Source organism: Tiliqua scincoides, chromosome 9 (genome assembly GCF_035046505.1).
Source record: "Tiliqua scincoides isolate rTilSci1 chromosome 9, rTilSci1.hap2, whole genome shotgun sequence".
In the NCBI taxonomy this organism is placed as follows: domain Eukaryota; kingdom Metazoa; phylum Chordata; class Lepidosauria; order Squamata; family Scincidae; genus Tiliqua; species Tiliqua scincoides.
Window position 1 is genome coordinate 35,270,707 of NC_089829.1, and position 16,515 is coordinate 35,287,221.

A 16,515-nucleotide genomic window follows, 5' to 3' on the forward strand; every position below is an offset into this window, starting at 1 on the left:
TTCACCACTTGGAAAAGTTTGGTGTCGTCCGCAAACTTTGCAACCTCACTGCTCAACCCTGTCTCCAGGTCATTTATGAAGAGGTTGAAAAGCACCGGTCCCTGGACAGATCCTTGGGGCACACCGCTTTTCACTTCTCTCCATTGTGAAAATTGCCCATTGACACCCACTCTCTGTTTCCTGGCCTTCAACCAGTTCTCAATCCATGAGAAGACCTGTCCTCTAATTCCCTGACTGTGGAGTTTTTTCAGTAGCCTTTGGTGAGGGACCGTGTCAAACGCCTTCTGAAAGTCCAGATATATAATGTCCACGGGTTCTCCCACATCCACATGCCTGTTGACCTTTTCAAATAATTCTATAAGGTTCGTGAGGCAAGACTTACCCTTACAGAAGCCATGCTGATTCTCCCTCAGCAAGGCCTGTTCGTCTATGTGTTTTGAGATCCTATCTTTGATGAGGCATTCCACCATCTTACCCGGTATGGATGTTAGGCTGACCGGCCTATAGTTTCCCAGATTCCCCCTCTTTCCCTTTTTAAAGATAGGCGTGACATTTGCTATCCTCCAATCTTCTGGCACTGTGGCCGTTTGGAGGGACAAGTTGCATATCTTAGTCAAGAGATCTGCAACTCTTGAGTCACATGGGTGATCTCAACCACTCAGAGATGAACACTCTGTGAACAGAGTGAGGTGACATTACAACACTGGTATTCATGTTTAGCTATGCAACAATGTCACTGAGGACACATGAAGTCAGTTATGCATCTGGGCATATGAGAATGCTTTTGAAGCTTCAGTAAGAACAATTGCTGAAATGGGATGATGGGAAGATCTTTCTGTGTTGCTGAAAATATTCACAGAGCAATATTTTTAATTTTGTCTCAGTCATAGTTTTGAAGGCATTTGCTTTGCTGGGTAACTTTGCCAAACGAAAGACTTGTCAGCAAGAATCAGACTTTGGTAGCTTGTCCAAGGTCACCCAAGGTTGTCCTTGCCCTTTGCACAATGACACACATACATATTGATGTGCGCTCTGATTGGAACCAATTCTGTGAACATTCTCTTTAATAATGCCATCCTCCCAGATGTGATGTAAACATCCTTGAGAAAACAGAGGGGACATTAGAAATTCAGACATAATTCCTTCTCTGCAGCTTTTCCCATAAGCAAGATGTAACTATTTCTGTTTCTCTGTGCTTATTGTTTTCTCCTGAGTAGTAGGAATATTCATGAACATTCCATGACATCATAGCAGCTCAACCAGTGCTAAGGGGAGTGTCATACTGACAATAATCAGCAGTCATTGTTTATCCTTTTGCATTTCCTGTAAAATTTTTTGACTAACTATTGAATTTTGTTTTGTTTTTTTTTAGATTGAGCCTGGACATTTTGTACTTTACTGTGTGCCATCTCATTCATAGCTCTGTGACCACAATGTGCACCTTACAGTGGTGTCAGCCCAGAAATTCAGAGTTCAAAAATAGGCTATATAGAATTGCAATACAAAAGGCAGCATCTCTTTGCCATACTGAGAGAATTCCAACTGCACTGTGGAAAGGACTACACCATTTATCTCCTGATGAAAGCTTCTCAGGACATGGTGGTGGTTTTAAAGTTATCAGTCGAGTGCTCCACTTTTGTTTTCCTGATCTTATTGAATTAATAAACACAACAGTGGTGATATATAACATATTAGTGGAAACTTGATTGGACCCGGACACTCTGTTGGTGTAGTAAAAGACATTGGTATCTTCAGTCTGTTTTCTAGTATGAAAATTAAGGGATCAATTAAGGGATCATATATACTATATATATATACAGGATTCTCCCTTCAGTGTGCTGTGCAAAAGGGGAATTGCTGGACCATCTTTTGAAGAGAGAAAAAATAAACGGAAGATACAATGGCTGCTCAAGCCTACATTCCTTGCCCCCTCTCCCTTGATCCACCAACAGTGCAGCTCTAAGCACTTCCCTCTTCCATTCCTCCTGGTTCTGGGAAAACTTCTGTTTCTTCAGTGGGACTAGCTTTGAACCTCAGATTTCTTAACTGACTCATTTTTTGAAATAGCAGTTACAACTAAAAATAACATTAGGAAAGCAGGTGCAAATCAAGAATGCCTTTGAGGAAGGGAAGTTGTTCGTTCACCTGCTGCTAGAAAAGTGTGCTTCCTCATACTTCTGCACCTTAGGGTCAGAGTAGATGTTTCACTCTCCCTCATTAACATAGGCATTATTCCATCTCTTCCTCCACTTCGGGTGAGACTGGAGGGCTTTAGATGTTCCCACAGTGATGGAGGGGAAACCTCAGACTGAAGGGGTTAGAATTTTTCCAGGGGTACAAAAAATCTGGGGGAAAGTCCACAGTCCTGTTGTGTTGGCCTGATCTATTCATATTGTGTAGGAGCAATTAGTCACACATATAAAGGAGCACTATTTCTTTAAGTTCAGGACATGTATTTATTTATACATTTCACCGGGGTATGTCAAGTTATATCTCATCACAGAGCCTGATGTAATCTGAGGCAAATCAGATGCATGCATAAATGAATTAAGGGTTGTTTCCTTTTCTGAGACAGCTTTGAAACTCTTTGGGTTTAAGGCAAATAGTTGATATGTCCCTGACACCTGTGTCCAATGCATAAATAGCAAAACTGCCACTTCCATGACTATGTCATTTCGGTGGTTAAAACTTAAACGCACCACAGCAAAAGAAAGAGAAACTTTTTCATCAATTTGCAGACTGAGAACCATTGTTTTAAAAAATACATTAAACATCCAGTTCCTTTGTGCTTCTAATTGCCCACACACCCACAATACAGACACAAGACAGGCGGATTGGAATTCCAGAACAATTTTTAAGACACTAGAAACTGGGCTCTCAAAAATGTGAGCTCTGCTACCTGTTTTTTAATCATTATGCACAGCCAGCCATGTTCTTGACTGTTATACCTCCATTTCCTGAAAGCCATTCTTTTTATGAGCAGGCATCTTTCTCCCTTGAAATTCATCTATTTATTCCACTGACACCTACCACTGAGAGAGATAATCCACAACAGGCACAGTTGCTGTCAGACTTGGCCAACAAGCAGCTCATGACTCAACCAACAGATGTTTCAGCAGCTTAGGTCAAAGGGAACTTATGGACTTTTGTGTTTTTCCCATCCTTTTTACTTCTAGAATGAATGCCAGGAATGTCAACACCAGGTACAGGCGTTTGACCTAACCAGTAGCAGGAGCAACCAAACTAAGACCCAGAGGAGATGAGAAGGCCAAAGCATTAGTCGGTTGAGCCAGCAAGCTGGCAACAATCCAATGTTTCAGACAACTCGCAATATGATAATCTGCGTGGAGTTTAGTAACAGTGTTGTGTACTTATTTGATGCTTTGCATCTGAGCTTATGCTCCTGACAGGTACCCCGTGAACAAAATCTCACTGGGCTACCTTGTATGAATATTTCACTATCAATTCTGCTTTTGATCTTTGTTGCATATGTGCAATTCACGTGATGCCCGGTTTTGCGCAGAAACAAACTCTAAGCCCTTGTGAAATGGAAATGAAATGATCAACACAAGTGTGGCAGTGGGAAGCATGCAGATTTAAATTGATTTCAAAGTTTGGCAAATTGATTCATAGCAGATTAACCCCTTCTGTCCAGCACTTTGCAGTCTTGTTTGCAAAGAGTTTGATCCGACAGGCATAACAGATAAAACTGTTGTATGCGGGGTTGTATGCAGTCTGAGCCATATGATTAAGGCTGCAAGCCTAACCACACTTTCTTGAGAGTAAGCGCCACTGAACAAAATAAATAATAAATAAATAACTCGGTATTTATATACCGCCTTTCTGGTCACCGAATTACTCCTCTGGCTTTATTCAAGGCGGTTTACATAGGCAGGCGTTTCTAAATCCCTCAAGGGGATTTTACAATGATAAAGGTTCTCTCTTTCAAGAACCGACAACATTTCAGAATGGATCTTCCTGGTTTGGTCTCACTTCTGGCCTCCAGTTCTCCCACGCAGGCTGACAAGCAGCTCCATCTCTCACATGGAGGGCAGCCAAGACGCTTCTTGCTCCCACCAAGAGCAGGTGGAATCACTCAGCTTGGCTTGTCAGCTGCTTCAAGGTCTCGCCATTCTCGGCCATTCAGGGAGCCATTCAGGGAGCCATCAGAAGGTCACCAGTCCTCCAACTGGTGACCTTCTGATGTTTATCTTCAGGCTCTACCCTCTAGACCTGACCTCCTAAAATGGGACTTACTTCTGAGTAGATCTGGTTAGGATTATGCCCTAAGGCTGCAATCCTGTACTCACTTTCCTGGGAGTAAGCCATACTGAATGAAATGGGACTTAACTTCTGAGTGGACCTGCATAGGATTGGGCTGAAAGGCACATGGTTCATGCTTAGAAAACATATTGTGGCATAGTCACCATAATATAAGGGAAAAGCAAAGATGTCATTCTTCCTGCTTTAACTCTGTCATGTCTAAACATCCCAAAGAGAAACTTTGGACATCAGGGAATTTTTTCTTTCTCATCACTGGTTTTGCAGTGTATGGGCCCCAGTTTGGGAATGTTTTACAGCATTAGCCCATAACTTGTTTCAGTCCCTATCTCATCAGGGGTAAATGTCCCAAATTGTCCCTATGCCTTGAGAGGTGTGAAAAGTGCTTTCCTGCTCATCTCTTCTGACTATAGAACTTCCTTCAAAATCTCCCATACCTCTCTGTTCAGATTATGCACTCGATGCACAGATCTGTTCTATTGCTACTGTTTGTAAGCTCTACAAGACGAGAGAAAGCCATGCAAATTCTTGTCTGCCTTCCATTTTTTTTTAAACACTATATTGTCCAGTTGAACAGATAGAAACGTACGAAAACCTTTCCTGCTGGAATTGTTTCATTTTGGGTTGAAACAATTTTTCGTCCATAGTACACACAGTGGGCACCATCCAGTAAATACTGTTACCCCCCATTCATGTCAGAGCACCTTGGCATAAGTGCAATAACTCTGCAAGAAGTAGATGTTTGCCATTAAAGCAAATTATACTGGGGAAGGAATATGAGGCAGCAAAAGTTAATTTAGGCTGTAATCCTAACCTCACTTTCCTGAGAGTAAGTCCCATTGAACACAATAGAACTTACTTCTGAGTAGACCTGGTTAGGATTGTGCCCTTATTTGTTTAAAAATATGATTCTGCAACAGCTCTGTTTTTAGCTTCAAATTCAGTGACTGTTTCACAAACACTGTCACTTCAATGGTGTTGTGATCACATTTTGATTAGTATCTTCCTTTTTTGAAGCAAGAGCAGTTGCCTAAGATTGTTTTAAAAAATCTTACAATAGTTCTGGCATTTCAGGAAAAAAAAAATAAAGCATTACATGAGCGACTGAATTTCTGCATGACTTATTTTTAAGTATTCATACCCCAGTGAATGAGAAGCTAAGTGATAACTCCTACAGGGACAAATAGCCACACTGGAGGACTGCAAAAACAGTGCCGGCAGAAAGCATTCCCCCCATGGTGTGCCGCAGTTCTTGGCCAAACTGGAGATCCCAGATGATTTTTTTAAAAATATAAATCAAAGGACTGCTCCCAGTCCACCTCCAGGTTCAATCTGACTATTAACAATAAATTCAACATCAGATGTAGTTTGGCCCCCAAAACTTAAGCTAATAAGAACAAAATGGCCTGTCAGCTTTTCAAATCTTCCACTTTTAATTTGGGATTGAATGCTTGCCGGTAACTTGCCACTGAAGTTATAAACCAGTATGTAGTGCCACAGACTGCAAAGTATACTTCTATGAGAACTACTCTTGAAAGTAATAAAGAACCTTGCTGAAAAACCAAAGGGTAAAACCAATATGGCCCTTGATCCCATCAAATGTTTTCTTTTCATGAGGCTGTTTATTAGATGGGGCTAATTACAGTATGCTTCCCATAATTCCCAACAAATACTCTCCACTCCTTTCCTAAGCCTTGTCCACTAATGCAGTTACCATATTCCCAAGACAGGTGATTTTATAAATGATCCAACAATAGGCATCCACATTTTGTTTTACAGTATTACCTCATCTGCTGCCCAGTAAAGTCAATTATTTCATTTAGAGATACATGCAAATAAAAAGCCCATGGCTATATATAGCCCTGAACATCTTTTTGTGAATTCAAATATAGTTCAGTTTAACTATGGCAAATGGAATTTTAAAACTATGGCACACTGAATTAAACCAATAAAAAATAAGATAAGAAAGAGCCCTGCTGGACCAGGCCAAAGTTCCATCTAGTCCAACATCCTGTTTCCACAGTGACTTAAACGTTGCCTCTGGTAAGGCCACAAGCAGGAAAGAAAGACATATTTCTCTCCAGTCATTGTTTTCCTACAACTGCTATTCAGAGGCATACCACCCCTGCACCTGGAGGAAGAGATAGCCATTGTGACTGGTAGCCATTGATAGACATGTCCTCCATGAATTTGTCCAGTCTGTCCTAGTCACCATTACTCCACCTTGTGGCAATGAATCCAGAGACTAATAGTACAAGAGAGAGAGAGAGAGAGAGAGAGAGAGAGAGAGCACAGAACAAATTATGGTGCAATGTCAGTTGTGCTTTGTATGATTGAATGCAGTAATCCTGTAAAGTTGGATAGACCCTCCTTCCTCTTTCTGCCAAGATGTACCTATTTCAGCCATGTCTTTTAGCATAGCTTATATATCCATCAACGAAGAACAGGTCAACCATACCGCCCTACAGTTTATTTATTAATCATCTGGCAAGTAAACCATTCTGTATCCTGCCCAATGTGGTAATATTTGTGATGTAATTTGTTTGGATGCCCAAATGTCACCAGTGTTGATTGTAAGAGATAAAAAAAAATGCACTTGCTCAGCACACCCAGCTCTGGGCTAAAATGTAAGCATGAAATCTCTGGTTTATTTTTGTAATAATGTTTACAGCTGCTTAATGACCCTGAAAAGGTTCAGGAGTCTGGTGCTCTGTATTTCTTAACAGGAGCATATTATCACATCATAACAACCTTAGTTAAGCAGTCTCTCAGCTACAACAATAACAGCTCAATCCTGTGCATGGCTACTCAGAAGTAAATCCCATTGTATTCATTAGAGCTTACTTTCATGAAAGTGGGTATAGGATTGCAGCCTAAGACTCATATTTAACCAAATGTCGCCATCTATTCTATCAGGTTTAATACCAATTTGCAAGTTACTGAGAACTAAAGTGGCCTTGAGCAGCAAAGGGCTAGAAATAATCTCAGGCTCCCAAGAACATGCATAGTTATTAACATGTAAAGTATTAAAGGTGGATTCTTCAGTTATTCAAAGAATTCAGAAATGCAGATGTCCTTGATATTCCGTGAGAAGGGAAACAATAAGTGTGCATAGCTGAAAATTTCCATGCACAAACATTTAGAGATTGTGGGACACATTTCTGCATTTCAGACTACATGAGGTTAATCCTCCCCAGCTCACTGGTTCTGCAGAGAATTAACAGTGGACCATCTTTTTATTTTTATTTTTAAGTGAAGGGCATTGACTCTTATTGTATTGTTTGAAATATTTATTATTAAAAATATATATTCCACTTTTCAGTAAAGAAGTTCACAAAGCAGTCTACATAGCACAACAAACTGAAAGGTGTTCCTTGTCCCAGAGAGTTCACAATCTAAAGCAGCAGTTGCCAAACTCATGGCCGCGGTGCACTGAAAAAGCGGTCCTTGTTCAGACCAGCGCTTATCGTTCTGGTGCGGTGCTTACAAGAAGCCCACCCGATTGCTGCAGCCTGATGCTCTGGGCAGTTGCGTCTGTAGTCCACTGCCCCAGCAGGCTTGGCACCAGGATTTTCAAGCAGATGTGACTGCACAGAGGGTCGTGCTGCAGCAATTGGGTATGCTTCTTGTGAATGTAAGCCAGAATGGTAAGTGCTGGTCACAGCAGGAAGGGCTTGAGCACTGTGCCAGATGCGATCCATGGGCTGTAATTTGGCAAATGCTGATCTAAAGAAAAAAGATTCAGAACAGATACCACCATGAACTATGTACTAGGTATATATACCTAGATAGTGGGTAACTGTTTGACCTCTATTTATGGTTCTTAAGTGGCATAAAATATAGCTTCACTCCCAAGCACATAGTTAGATAGATGTGAAAAAGACATAAAATATTCCAAGATTAATTTATTTTAAATATTAAGGTCGATACCCCAAGAATCACATGATGCAAGCCCAGGAACTTAGGCACACCTAGTTGAATGTTTCTGCTTCTTCTTTAAATGATACATTGTGAGTTGGTCTATTCCAAAGTACTTTTGAACACTCCCCTGCAGTCTCAAACATAGGTTGCTATTTGGCATGGAGTGTGTGTAAGAAGCAGAACCCCAATACTCACACATCCACTCCTCTGAACAGTGGCATAGCTAGTAGGGGGCAGGGGGCCGAAGCGCCCTGGATACTAATTGGGGGGGGGGGTGACACTACTAGTGACCAAAATCTCAAAAATCATGGTTGTTAGGAATAATACCATCATGTTATATACAATTTGATGCATAATTTACAACAGAATGCAATGAAACAAACCAGAGTGAAATATCTTCATTCTATCAAAAGTTAGGGCCACAAACCCAGAAAACAAAAATGCAACTGTCTTATGTAACAAAAAGAACAACTTCCTTAACTCAGAATGGACCAATGAAATGGATTGTTCAAAGAACCAGTAAGATGTTGTTATAACACAGCATGGAACCAATAAGGTGTTAGCAAGGTGAAACCCTGAAGGGGTGACACCAGAGGTGGATCCAGTGGTTGTTCGGGGGGGGGGCACGAGCACTACCTTAGCTCCAGAGCCCAGGTCAACCAGGTGAGTAGATCTGGGTTCCTGTTTGAACTTTTGTCATATGGGGGGGGGTGACAAAAATTTGACATAAACCTTTGTCAAATGACATAGCTATGTCACTACCTCTGGGCACACCAAATTAATTCTTTGGGTCCTGGAATATGTCCACCTACAGACTGTTGTCTATTTTGGTTATGCAATTAATAACACACAGCCCAATCCTGAGCTGCTGGGGCACGGGGCTGCAGCGGAGCCAAAAATGGCTGCTGCCATTCCTGCACGCTCTGGGCAGTCGCCAGTGGCTCCTCGATTCTCCACTAACCCAAAGGTCGGCAGAGAATCAAGAGCCTCTTTGTTGGATAGTGAGCCTGATGTGGAGGCTCTGGATCTGGTGGAGCTAGGCTTCACCTGTCCTGGCTCCCTCCTTCCCTGCTCCTTCCCTCTGGCACTCCTCTTCCCCGCCCTGTCCCTGCCTCCTCCCTCCCCGTAACACCTGCTCCCCACCTTCTCCCACACCCCCACTTACCTCTCCACTGCTCAGTGGTCTGTGTGACTGCTGAGCGGCAAAGCTCCGGTGGTAGCCCAGTGCCAGCCAGCACTGGGCTAGCACTGGTGCTTGCCAGGTGGTAGGGCCTGCAAACGTACCTTATGGCACGTTTGCAGCAGTGCATGCCAGCAGTAAGCCTGTGTGCACTGTTCAGGATTGGGCAGTTAGGCTGCAATCCTATACACACTTACCCAAGAGTAGGCCCCATGGGACTCAATGGGACTTCTGAGTAGACATGCACAGGATTAGGCAGTTAGAGTATTCTTCTCTTTACCACCAATAGAAGAGTTACATTTCATTAAGATAAATCATCAGTTTGGTATTACTACAACTCAAATAGACTTGTTAAAAAAATTCAGTTAGGCCCAAATCCTAATCAACTTTCCAGCACTGGCATAGCTGTGCCAATGGGATGTGTGCTGCATCCTGCAGTTGGGTGGCACTCAAGGAGGCCTCCTCAAAGTAAGGGAAAGTTTGTTCTCTTACCTCTGAGCTGCATTATCCTTATATCAGTGCTGGAAAGTGGGTTGGGCGCAATCCTATCCAACTTTCCAGCTCTGGTGCAACCATAGTGCAGCCCTGAGATAAGGGAACAAATGTTCCCATACCTTGAGGATGCCTCTGTGATTGCCTCCCCACCACAATATGTAGAGTATACATGCAATTATACATGGCATGGCTGCACCTGCACTGGAAAACTGGATAGGAATGGGCCCTTAGTTAGCAAAGTATTGACATTCAAATATGTTTTTTTTTTAAAGGAAGTATTCTTTTAAAGTGTAATTCTGCAGACATTAGCCTGAATCCAAAGCTCTGTTATTTAGAGAGCTTTCCCATTCTTACACTGAAGAGAAAAATGCTTTGTATGTCAGGGCATCATTTAAGATTTAAATGAGGGATGGTCTCCGATAAGAGCAAGATGATCAGCAAAGTATAAAGACTGCTCTTTAAGACAGACAACTCACCCCCAAATCAACACTTAGGTATTGACCGGGGCCCTTGAAGCCACTTAAGGAGGCTCTGCCCTCTCAAAAAAAGTGTCACAGATTATTTTGAGAAACTTTTATAACCCCTGATCTATTCCAAAACAGTCTTGCAATATATTTTCAACTTGAAAGCCTATGATGGATTAAGTTTTCTCTTTGTTACAAAATTAAGGGTAATTGTCATTTTTATAGTGGAGAAAGAATTGAAAGAGTTCTGAAGCAGGTAGATCTGATTGTATAACTACCATGTTTCTAAATACTTCTTAGAAGTAACAGTTTGTACAGTTTTAAAATGCAGTTTTTGTAATTGATGCTTCCCCCCTCTGAACAGACTAGAGAAAATGGCAAGGAGAGAAGATTATTATTAGGGACAAATTATGCTGACCAGCACTGAGCACTCCTGTTTAACAAACAGCTTTGAGTTCTAATTTTCTGCAGTGCACAGTTTGTAGGTACCATTTGTACTCATTACTGTATATTGAGAAAGTTATTAAAAATACTTAAACTTGTTGAAGCTTCCTGTGACACCTTCCCTGGCTTTTAATTGGGTTTTATCGAGTTCTAGAAGAGAGCTCTTTTAAAGCTAATCAGAGGCCCTCTGATCACCTCTTTTACTCACTTGTGCACTGAAGACAGTTGGCTAAAATCAACTTTTTTTTTCTCTAAATGCGGGTATCTGACTAATCTGTGTGACAAATTAGGGAGCTAATTTATGCCTCTTTGAATGGGTACCATTTCCAAATGATGGAGGAACAATTGCTTTGTAACATAAGGGTTAAATCTTAATCTCAGAGGTTTGCAAAGCTGCTAGTTGCAGTCTCCTTAAAATTTAATATACCTCGTTAATGCTTACTTGCAAACACTGAAGGATTTTTATGATTATAATCATGTGTTACAGCACCTAGTACTGTTTCTAAGTCGCATACTAATCAGCTTAATGAGATATTACTGCACTTTTTGTTGACTAAAGCAAAATCCCTTTTATTGTTCGAAAGCTTGTCCTTTACTTTATTTCCCCCCCAAACATTATCTTGTTTTATTGTGTACCAGTAAATATAATGCCATCTTTTTTTTTTCTCCCCCCCCCCCGTCAAATCATAAAACCATCTTTCTCATTGTAGAATGCGGAATTTATTGAATATGCTTAATGGGACTGAAAGTTTTATAAATGGATTTCTATTTTTGTTTTTTAAAGGGGAAGTTAGCAAGAGGCATAATGTTTCTCTTTTATATAGATTGGGAAATGTAAACAGGTGCAGTTTCACAGGGAGGGGGGCTGATGAATGAAGTCAAAGAGCTTAATGCTACTTATTTAACAGTTAGATATTCAAATGGGTAATGTGTTCATTTTAAAATCCTAATTAATACATGCAATCAGAAAGTATGTAGTGTGATGAAGGCCCTGTATAATTAAGGCAAAACATAATCACAATTGTACAGTATACTCTTGACATTTAATATACTTTTTATTGGTTTGGACTGAAGTTCTTTAGCATTCTCATCTGCAGTTGAAATATATTTGGTAGATCTGCTGTTAAATTTGGACTTGCTCCAAATCTAAAGTTCTTCTTCATTTTCAGGGATGGAGGAAGCTAGTTTGTGCCTTGGCATTTCCTCAGCTGTACCAGAAGCCGATGCCCACCTCAACAGCTCCATCCTCAATGGCCAATATTCCATGAGCCAGAAGCTACATCAGATAACATCCCAGCTTAGTCATGCATTTCCAGAACTTCAGAACAGGCAGAATCCTGATGAGAAGACAGCGACTCTCCTAGAAGACAAGAGCCACGTGTCCATAGCAAGCCAGCCCATCAGCAATCAAATGGCTTTGTTAGCCAATCAACTTAACAGAGAGGTCGACACCAGCTTGAATGGGAGGGTAGACCTGCAGCAGTTCTTAAATGGACAAAACTTGGGCATCATGTCTCAAATGAGCGATATAGAGGATGATGCTAGAAAGAACAGAAAATACCCATGTCCACTCTGTGGGAAACGCTTTCGTTTTAACAGCATCCTGTCGCTCCACATGCGGACCCACACAGGAGAGAAACCGTTTAAGTGCCCCTATTGTGATCACAGAGCAGCCCAGAAGGGAAACTTGAAGATCCACTTGCGCACACACAAGCTTGGAAACCTTGGCAAAGGCCGTGGGAGGGTTCGAGAAGAAAACAGGCTCTTGCATGAGTTGGAAGAGAGGGCAATTCTGAGGGACAAGCAAATGAAGAGCAGTCTTCTCCAACCGAGACCTGACGTCAAAGCACATCCACATTCTCAACCTATGCCTCTTGCTAACTGCAATTTGCCTGTGCCCAGTAACCACAGCACCCCTGACATTTCCAACCCAGTTCCCTCTCCAAAGCCTACCAGTGTACAGGAAGAGGTGGTGGTCACTGCTGCTGGGTTCAAGTGCACTTTTTGCAAAGGAAAGTTTAAGAAGCGGGAAGAGCTTGATCGGCACATCAGGATCCTACACAAGCCTTACAAATGTACTTTGTGTGATTTTGCAGCGTCGCAAGAGGAGGATCTGATCAGCCACGTGGAGAAAGCTCACATAACTGCTGAGTCAGCTCAAGGCCAGGGCTCCAATGGGAATGGAGAACAGGCCACCAATGAGTTTCGGTGTGAGGTGTGTGGCCAAGTCTTTAGCCAAGCCTGGTTCCTTAAAGGCCACATGAGGAAGCACAAAGATTCCTTTGAGCACTGCTGCCAAATCTGTGGGAGGCGCTTCAAAGAGCCTTGGTTTCTTAAGAACCACATGAAGGTCCATCTGAACAAATTATCTGTGAAAAACAAATCTCCTAATGACTCAGAAGTACCTGTGTCCATCAGCAGCATGTCCCAGGAAGCTCATGCAAACTTGTACTCCAGATACTTATCCTGTTTGCAGAGTGGGTTCCTTCCCCCTGACAAAGCCAGTCTAAGTGAGCAGAATCAGACTTATAACAAAGGAGACTTGCCCATGAAAGACAGAGAGGTTCTGGGGAAGCTCCTGTCCCCCATTGCTGGAATCGGCCACAGCCTTGCCGAAGGGGACAAGCATTCTTTATTGGGCTGTCTTAACCTTGTGCCTCCTCTCAAATCCAGCTGCATAGAAAGGCTACAGGCTGCGGCTAAAGCTGCTGAGATGGACCCTGTAAACAGTTATCAAGCTTGGCAGCTTATGGCAAGAGGAATGGCCATGGAACATGGCTTTTTGTCTAAAGAGCACCAGATACAGCGAAGCCATGAAGACACTTTGGCAAATGCTGGAGTTATGTTTGATAAGGAGAAGCGGGAGTATGTGTTAGTAGGAGCAGATGGCTCCAAGCAGAAAATGCCTGCTGATTTGGTTCACAGCACTAAAATGGGCAATCAGAGAGACTTGTCAAACAAACTAGACCCTTTGGAAGGCAGTAGAGATTTTCTGTCTCACGGTATGAACCAAGGGCTTGATTATAACATGCAGAGTCACAGCAACACGAAAGAAAAGCCAACTGAGTGCCCTGACTGTGGCAGAGTTTTCAGAACATACCACCAAGTTGTTGTTCATTCCAGAGTCCATAAGAGAGACAGGAAAGCAGAGGATGAGATCATTCAAGGGAGCCTTGAAGAGCGCCGTGGATCTGGAAGTGACCAGGAGTCTCAATCAGTCAGCAGATCGACAACACCGGGGTCCTCCAATATTACTGAGGAAAGTGGTCTGGGTGGAGGTCTTTCGCAGACAGGAAGTGCCCAAGAAGACAGTCCACATCCTTCTTCACCTTCCTCTTCAGGTATGCTAAGTTTTGTTTCCTTCAGTTATCCACCCTTCCTTCAGGAAGAATAGCTCTTATTACCCTTCCAAGCTTTTCCCACTTTCAGATAACAATGTCAATAGGATTGCAATGCTTCTGATTAGATTTCTAAAAAGCTGTCATAAATTCAAAGTATGCAAATGTTAGTACCTCTCCACACAATTTTTAAATTTCTTTTAAAAGAAGCTTTATCTTTCATTTCATTCTTTTTCTTCTCAGACTTGCATTTATCTTATATTTTAGCTGTTCTGAAAATGGTGGCAACTTTTACATAATCAAGAAATAATTGGAGGGGATATATATTTTTTTCTTTTAGATTCCATTTCTTTTCTTTCTTGGAGACCTTCACTTCCATGTGAAAGGGTAACATCGATTCTTTGCAATATTAGTCTGAGGAACTTTGGATGCACCCCCAGATTGAACATTGTAGTCACTGTCCTATAGCATATATACACTGTTAAGTCCACTTAATTTGTTTGTGTTCCTGTTCTGAAGCTGCTGGACCGATCGCTGCATTAGTGCCAATTTATACATGTGCAATACTATTCTCTTAACATAGAGGCATTTATACTCCACCTGTAGATAGCTATGTCCTGAGTTCCATTTGCTTCTCTGTTGCGCTTCCTGTAATCCTATTTTGCCTTTCAACAAGCCCATATTCTATGATAAGCTAAACATGGCTGGCTGTGGCATCCCTTTAAGATCACAGGCCTGGAATGGAAATGGGTATAGGGCACATGGTGGTCCAATGGAAAAATTGTATGCTGATGTTTTGCGTGGCTCTGCACGGGTTGCATATTTTTGAGTTCAACAGCACAGGAAAACCAGTAAGTAAAATAATTGTTATGTCATTGTGCTTAATGTTAACCTGCTGTGTACAAAAGAGCAAAGCAAAATAATATTTCATTGAAGCTATCTAAAATATTGAGTTTTCTTGGTGCGTCTAAAAAAGAAGAAAAAAAGAAAGGTAAGGTTTTCTGGCCTCATCTCTCATTTCTAGACTCTCGAACTAATGGATAGTAAATTGAAAGTTATATCTTCAGCTCCTTTATAACAAAAGCACCTCACTAATATTGTAATCATTCTGCAGGCCTAACAACAGAGGAAATCATGCCATAACAAATACTCTGTTACTAATGGCAACATTGATTTCTGCAATCAGCCATTAAGTCTAGAAAATGAAAGACAGTTTGAGAGACCTTAAGGCATTACATTGCCCACTGTTAAAGATCTGGCAGCTAGCTGTGGAAGGTAATTCTTCTTAGACTCACCCCCTCCCGTAGTTTCGATAAATATTATAGTATTGGAGGCAATATGCTGTTACAGTTATGAAGTAGATGCCAGTTTATTTTTGTTGTTCTTGTCATGCTCCAGTATTCTCCTTTTCTAAGGCCAGATTAATACAAAAGAAAGTGGTGGTTTGGGGGTGGCTTATTACAAACCAGTAAAGAAACTCTGAAGGAACGTAAATCTGCCCTCTGCATTCCACAGATTCCTATAGTGCTTAATGCTGTTGTTTAAATATCCATGAAACACCCTGACTACTCTTAGAACTGTGGCCTCATTTACAATTTATTGGGGGTGAAGCACATTCAAAAAGCCTGTGCAGGAATGAAGGGAAACAAGCATGGGCTCATTTTATACTGTGTGGTTGTTTGGATTGTTCTAAGAGGATTGAAAATCCAATATGACAACATAAAGATTTCCTTCTCCACACATGTTGCACTTGTCAACATTCTAAACATTTTGCCAAAAAAATAAAAAAGGAAGCTATGCTAGTGCTTCCCCCCCCCCTTTTCACACCAGGATTGATTCCCCAAAGGGTGGCCATCTGAGAAACATGCTTATAACATGAGCTTTAGAATAAGCATCTGAAAAATGCCCAGTGTAATTTCAGGGGTTTTATGTTTTGTTTTTTTAAAAGGTACTTCTGAACATTAGTCTCCCCTGTTTTGTTAATGTCACAGGGCAGATGCTTTTGGCAACTTTCTCAGCAATTGAAGTTAGAATTCACTTTACTCAACTGTATTTGCCCCCATAACACAGGGCTTCTCAAACGAGGACTTCACGATGCCCCAGCCTGAGGGCCCTGGCCTCTGCCCCCTTAAGGGGCAGGGGCAGCGGGAGGCAGTGATGCAATCCCCAGGATCATGTTGCTAAGGGGGCTCCAGGAACTGGAATGTACTCACCAGTGTCTGCAGCAGCCTCCCAGGAGTGTGGGGAACCCTGTGCGACCCTTCGCAGGGCTCCCCAGCCTTCTAAAAGTGAAAGCGCAGTGATTGCACTCCACTTCTGGTTTTGTGGAGGCAGAGTGTGATCGCTGCACTTCCGCTTTTAGCAGGCTGGGGAGCCCTGCAGATGGTCATGC

The 16,515-nt window shown here is 41.9% G+C and overlaps 1 protein-coding gene across 11 annotated transcripts in view; it reads left to right on the plus strand.

The window, feature by feature from the left end:
* ZNF536 (zinc finger protein 536) overlaps nucleotides 1-16,515 on the plus strand; it is a 551,190-nt gene that overhangs the window by 256,646 nt on the left and 278,029 nt on the right. For all 11 annotated transcript variants that reach the window (XM_066636754.1, XM_066636757.1, XM_066636763.1 and 8 more), the window contains one exon: nucleotides 11,955-14,126. In XM_066636754.1, coding sequence (XP_066492851.1) covers nucleotides 11,957-14,126 — 2,170 coding nt within the window. In that variant the 5' untranslated portion in view covers nucleotides 11,955-11,956. The remainder of the gene's footprint in view (nucleotides 1-11,954; nucleotides 14,127-16,515) is intronic.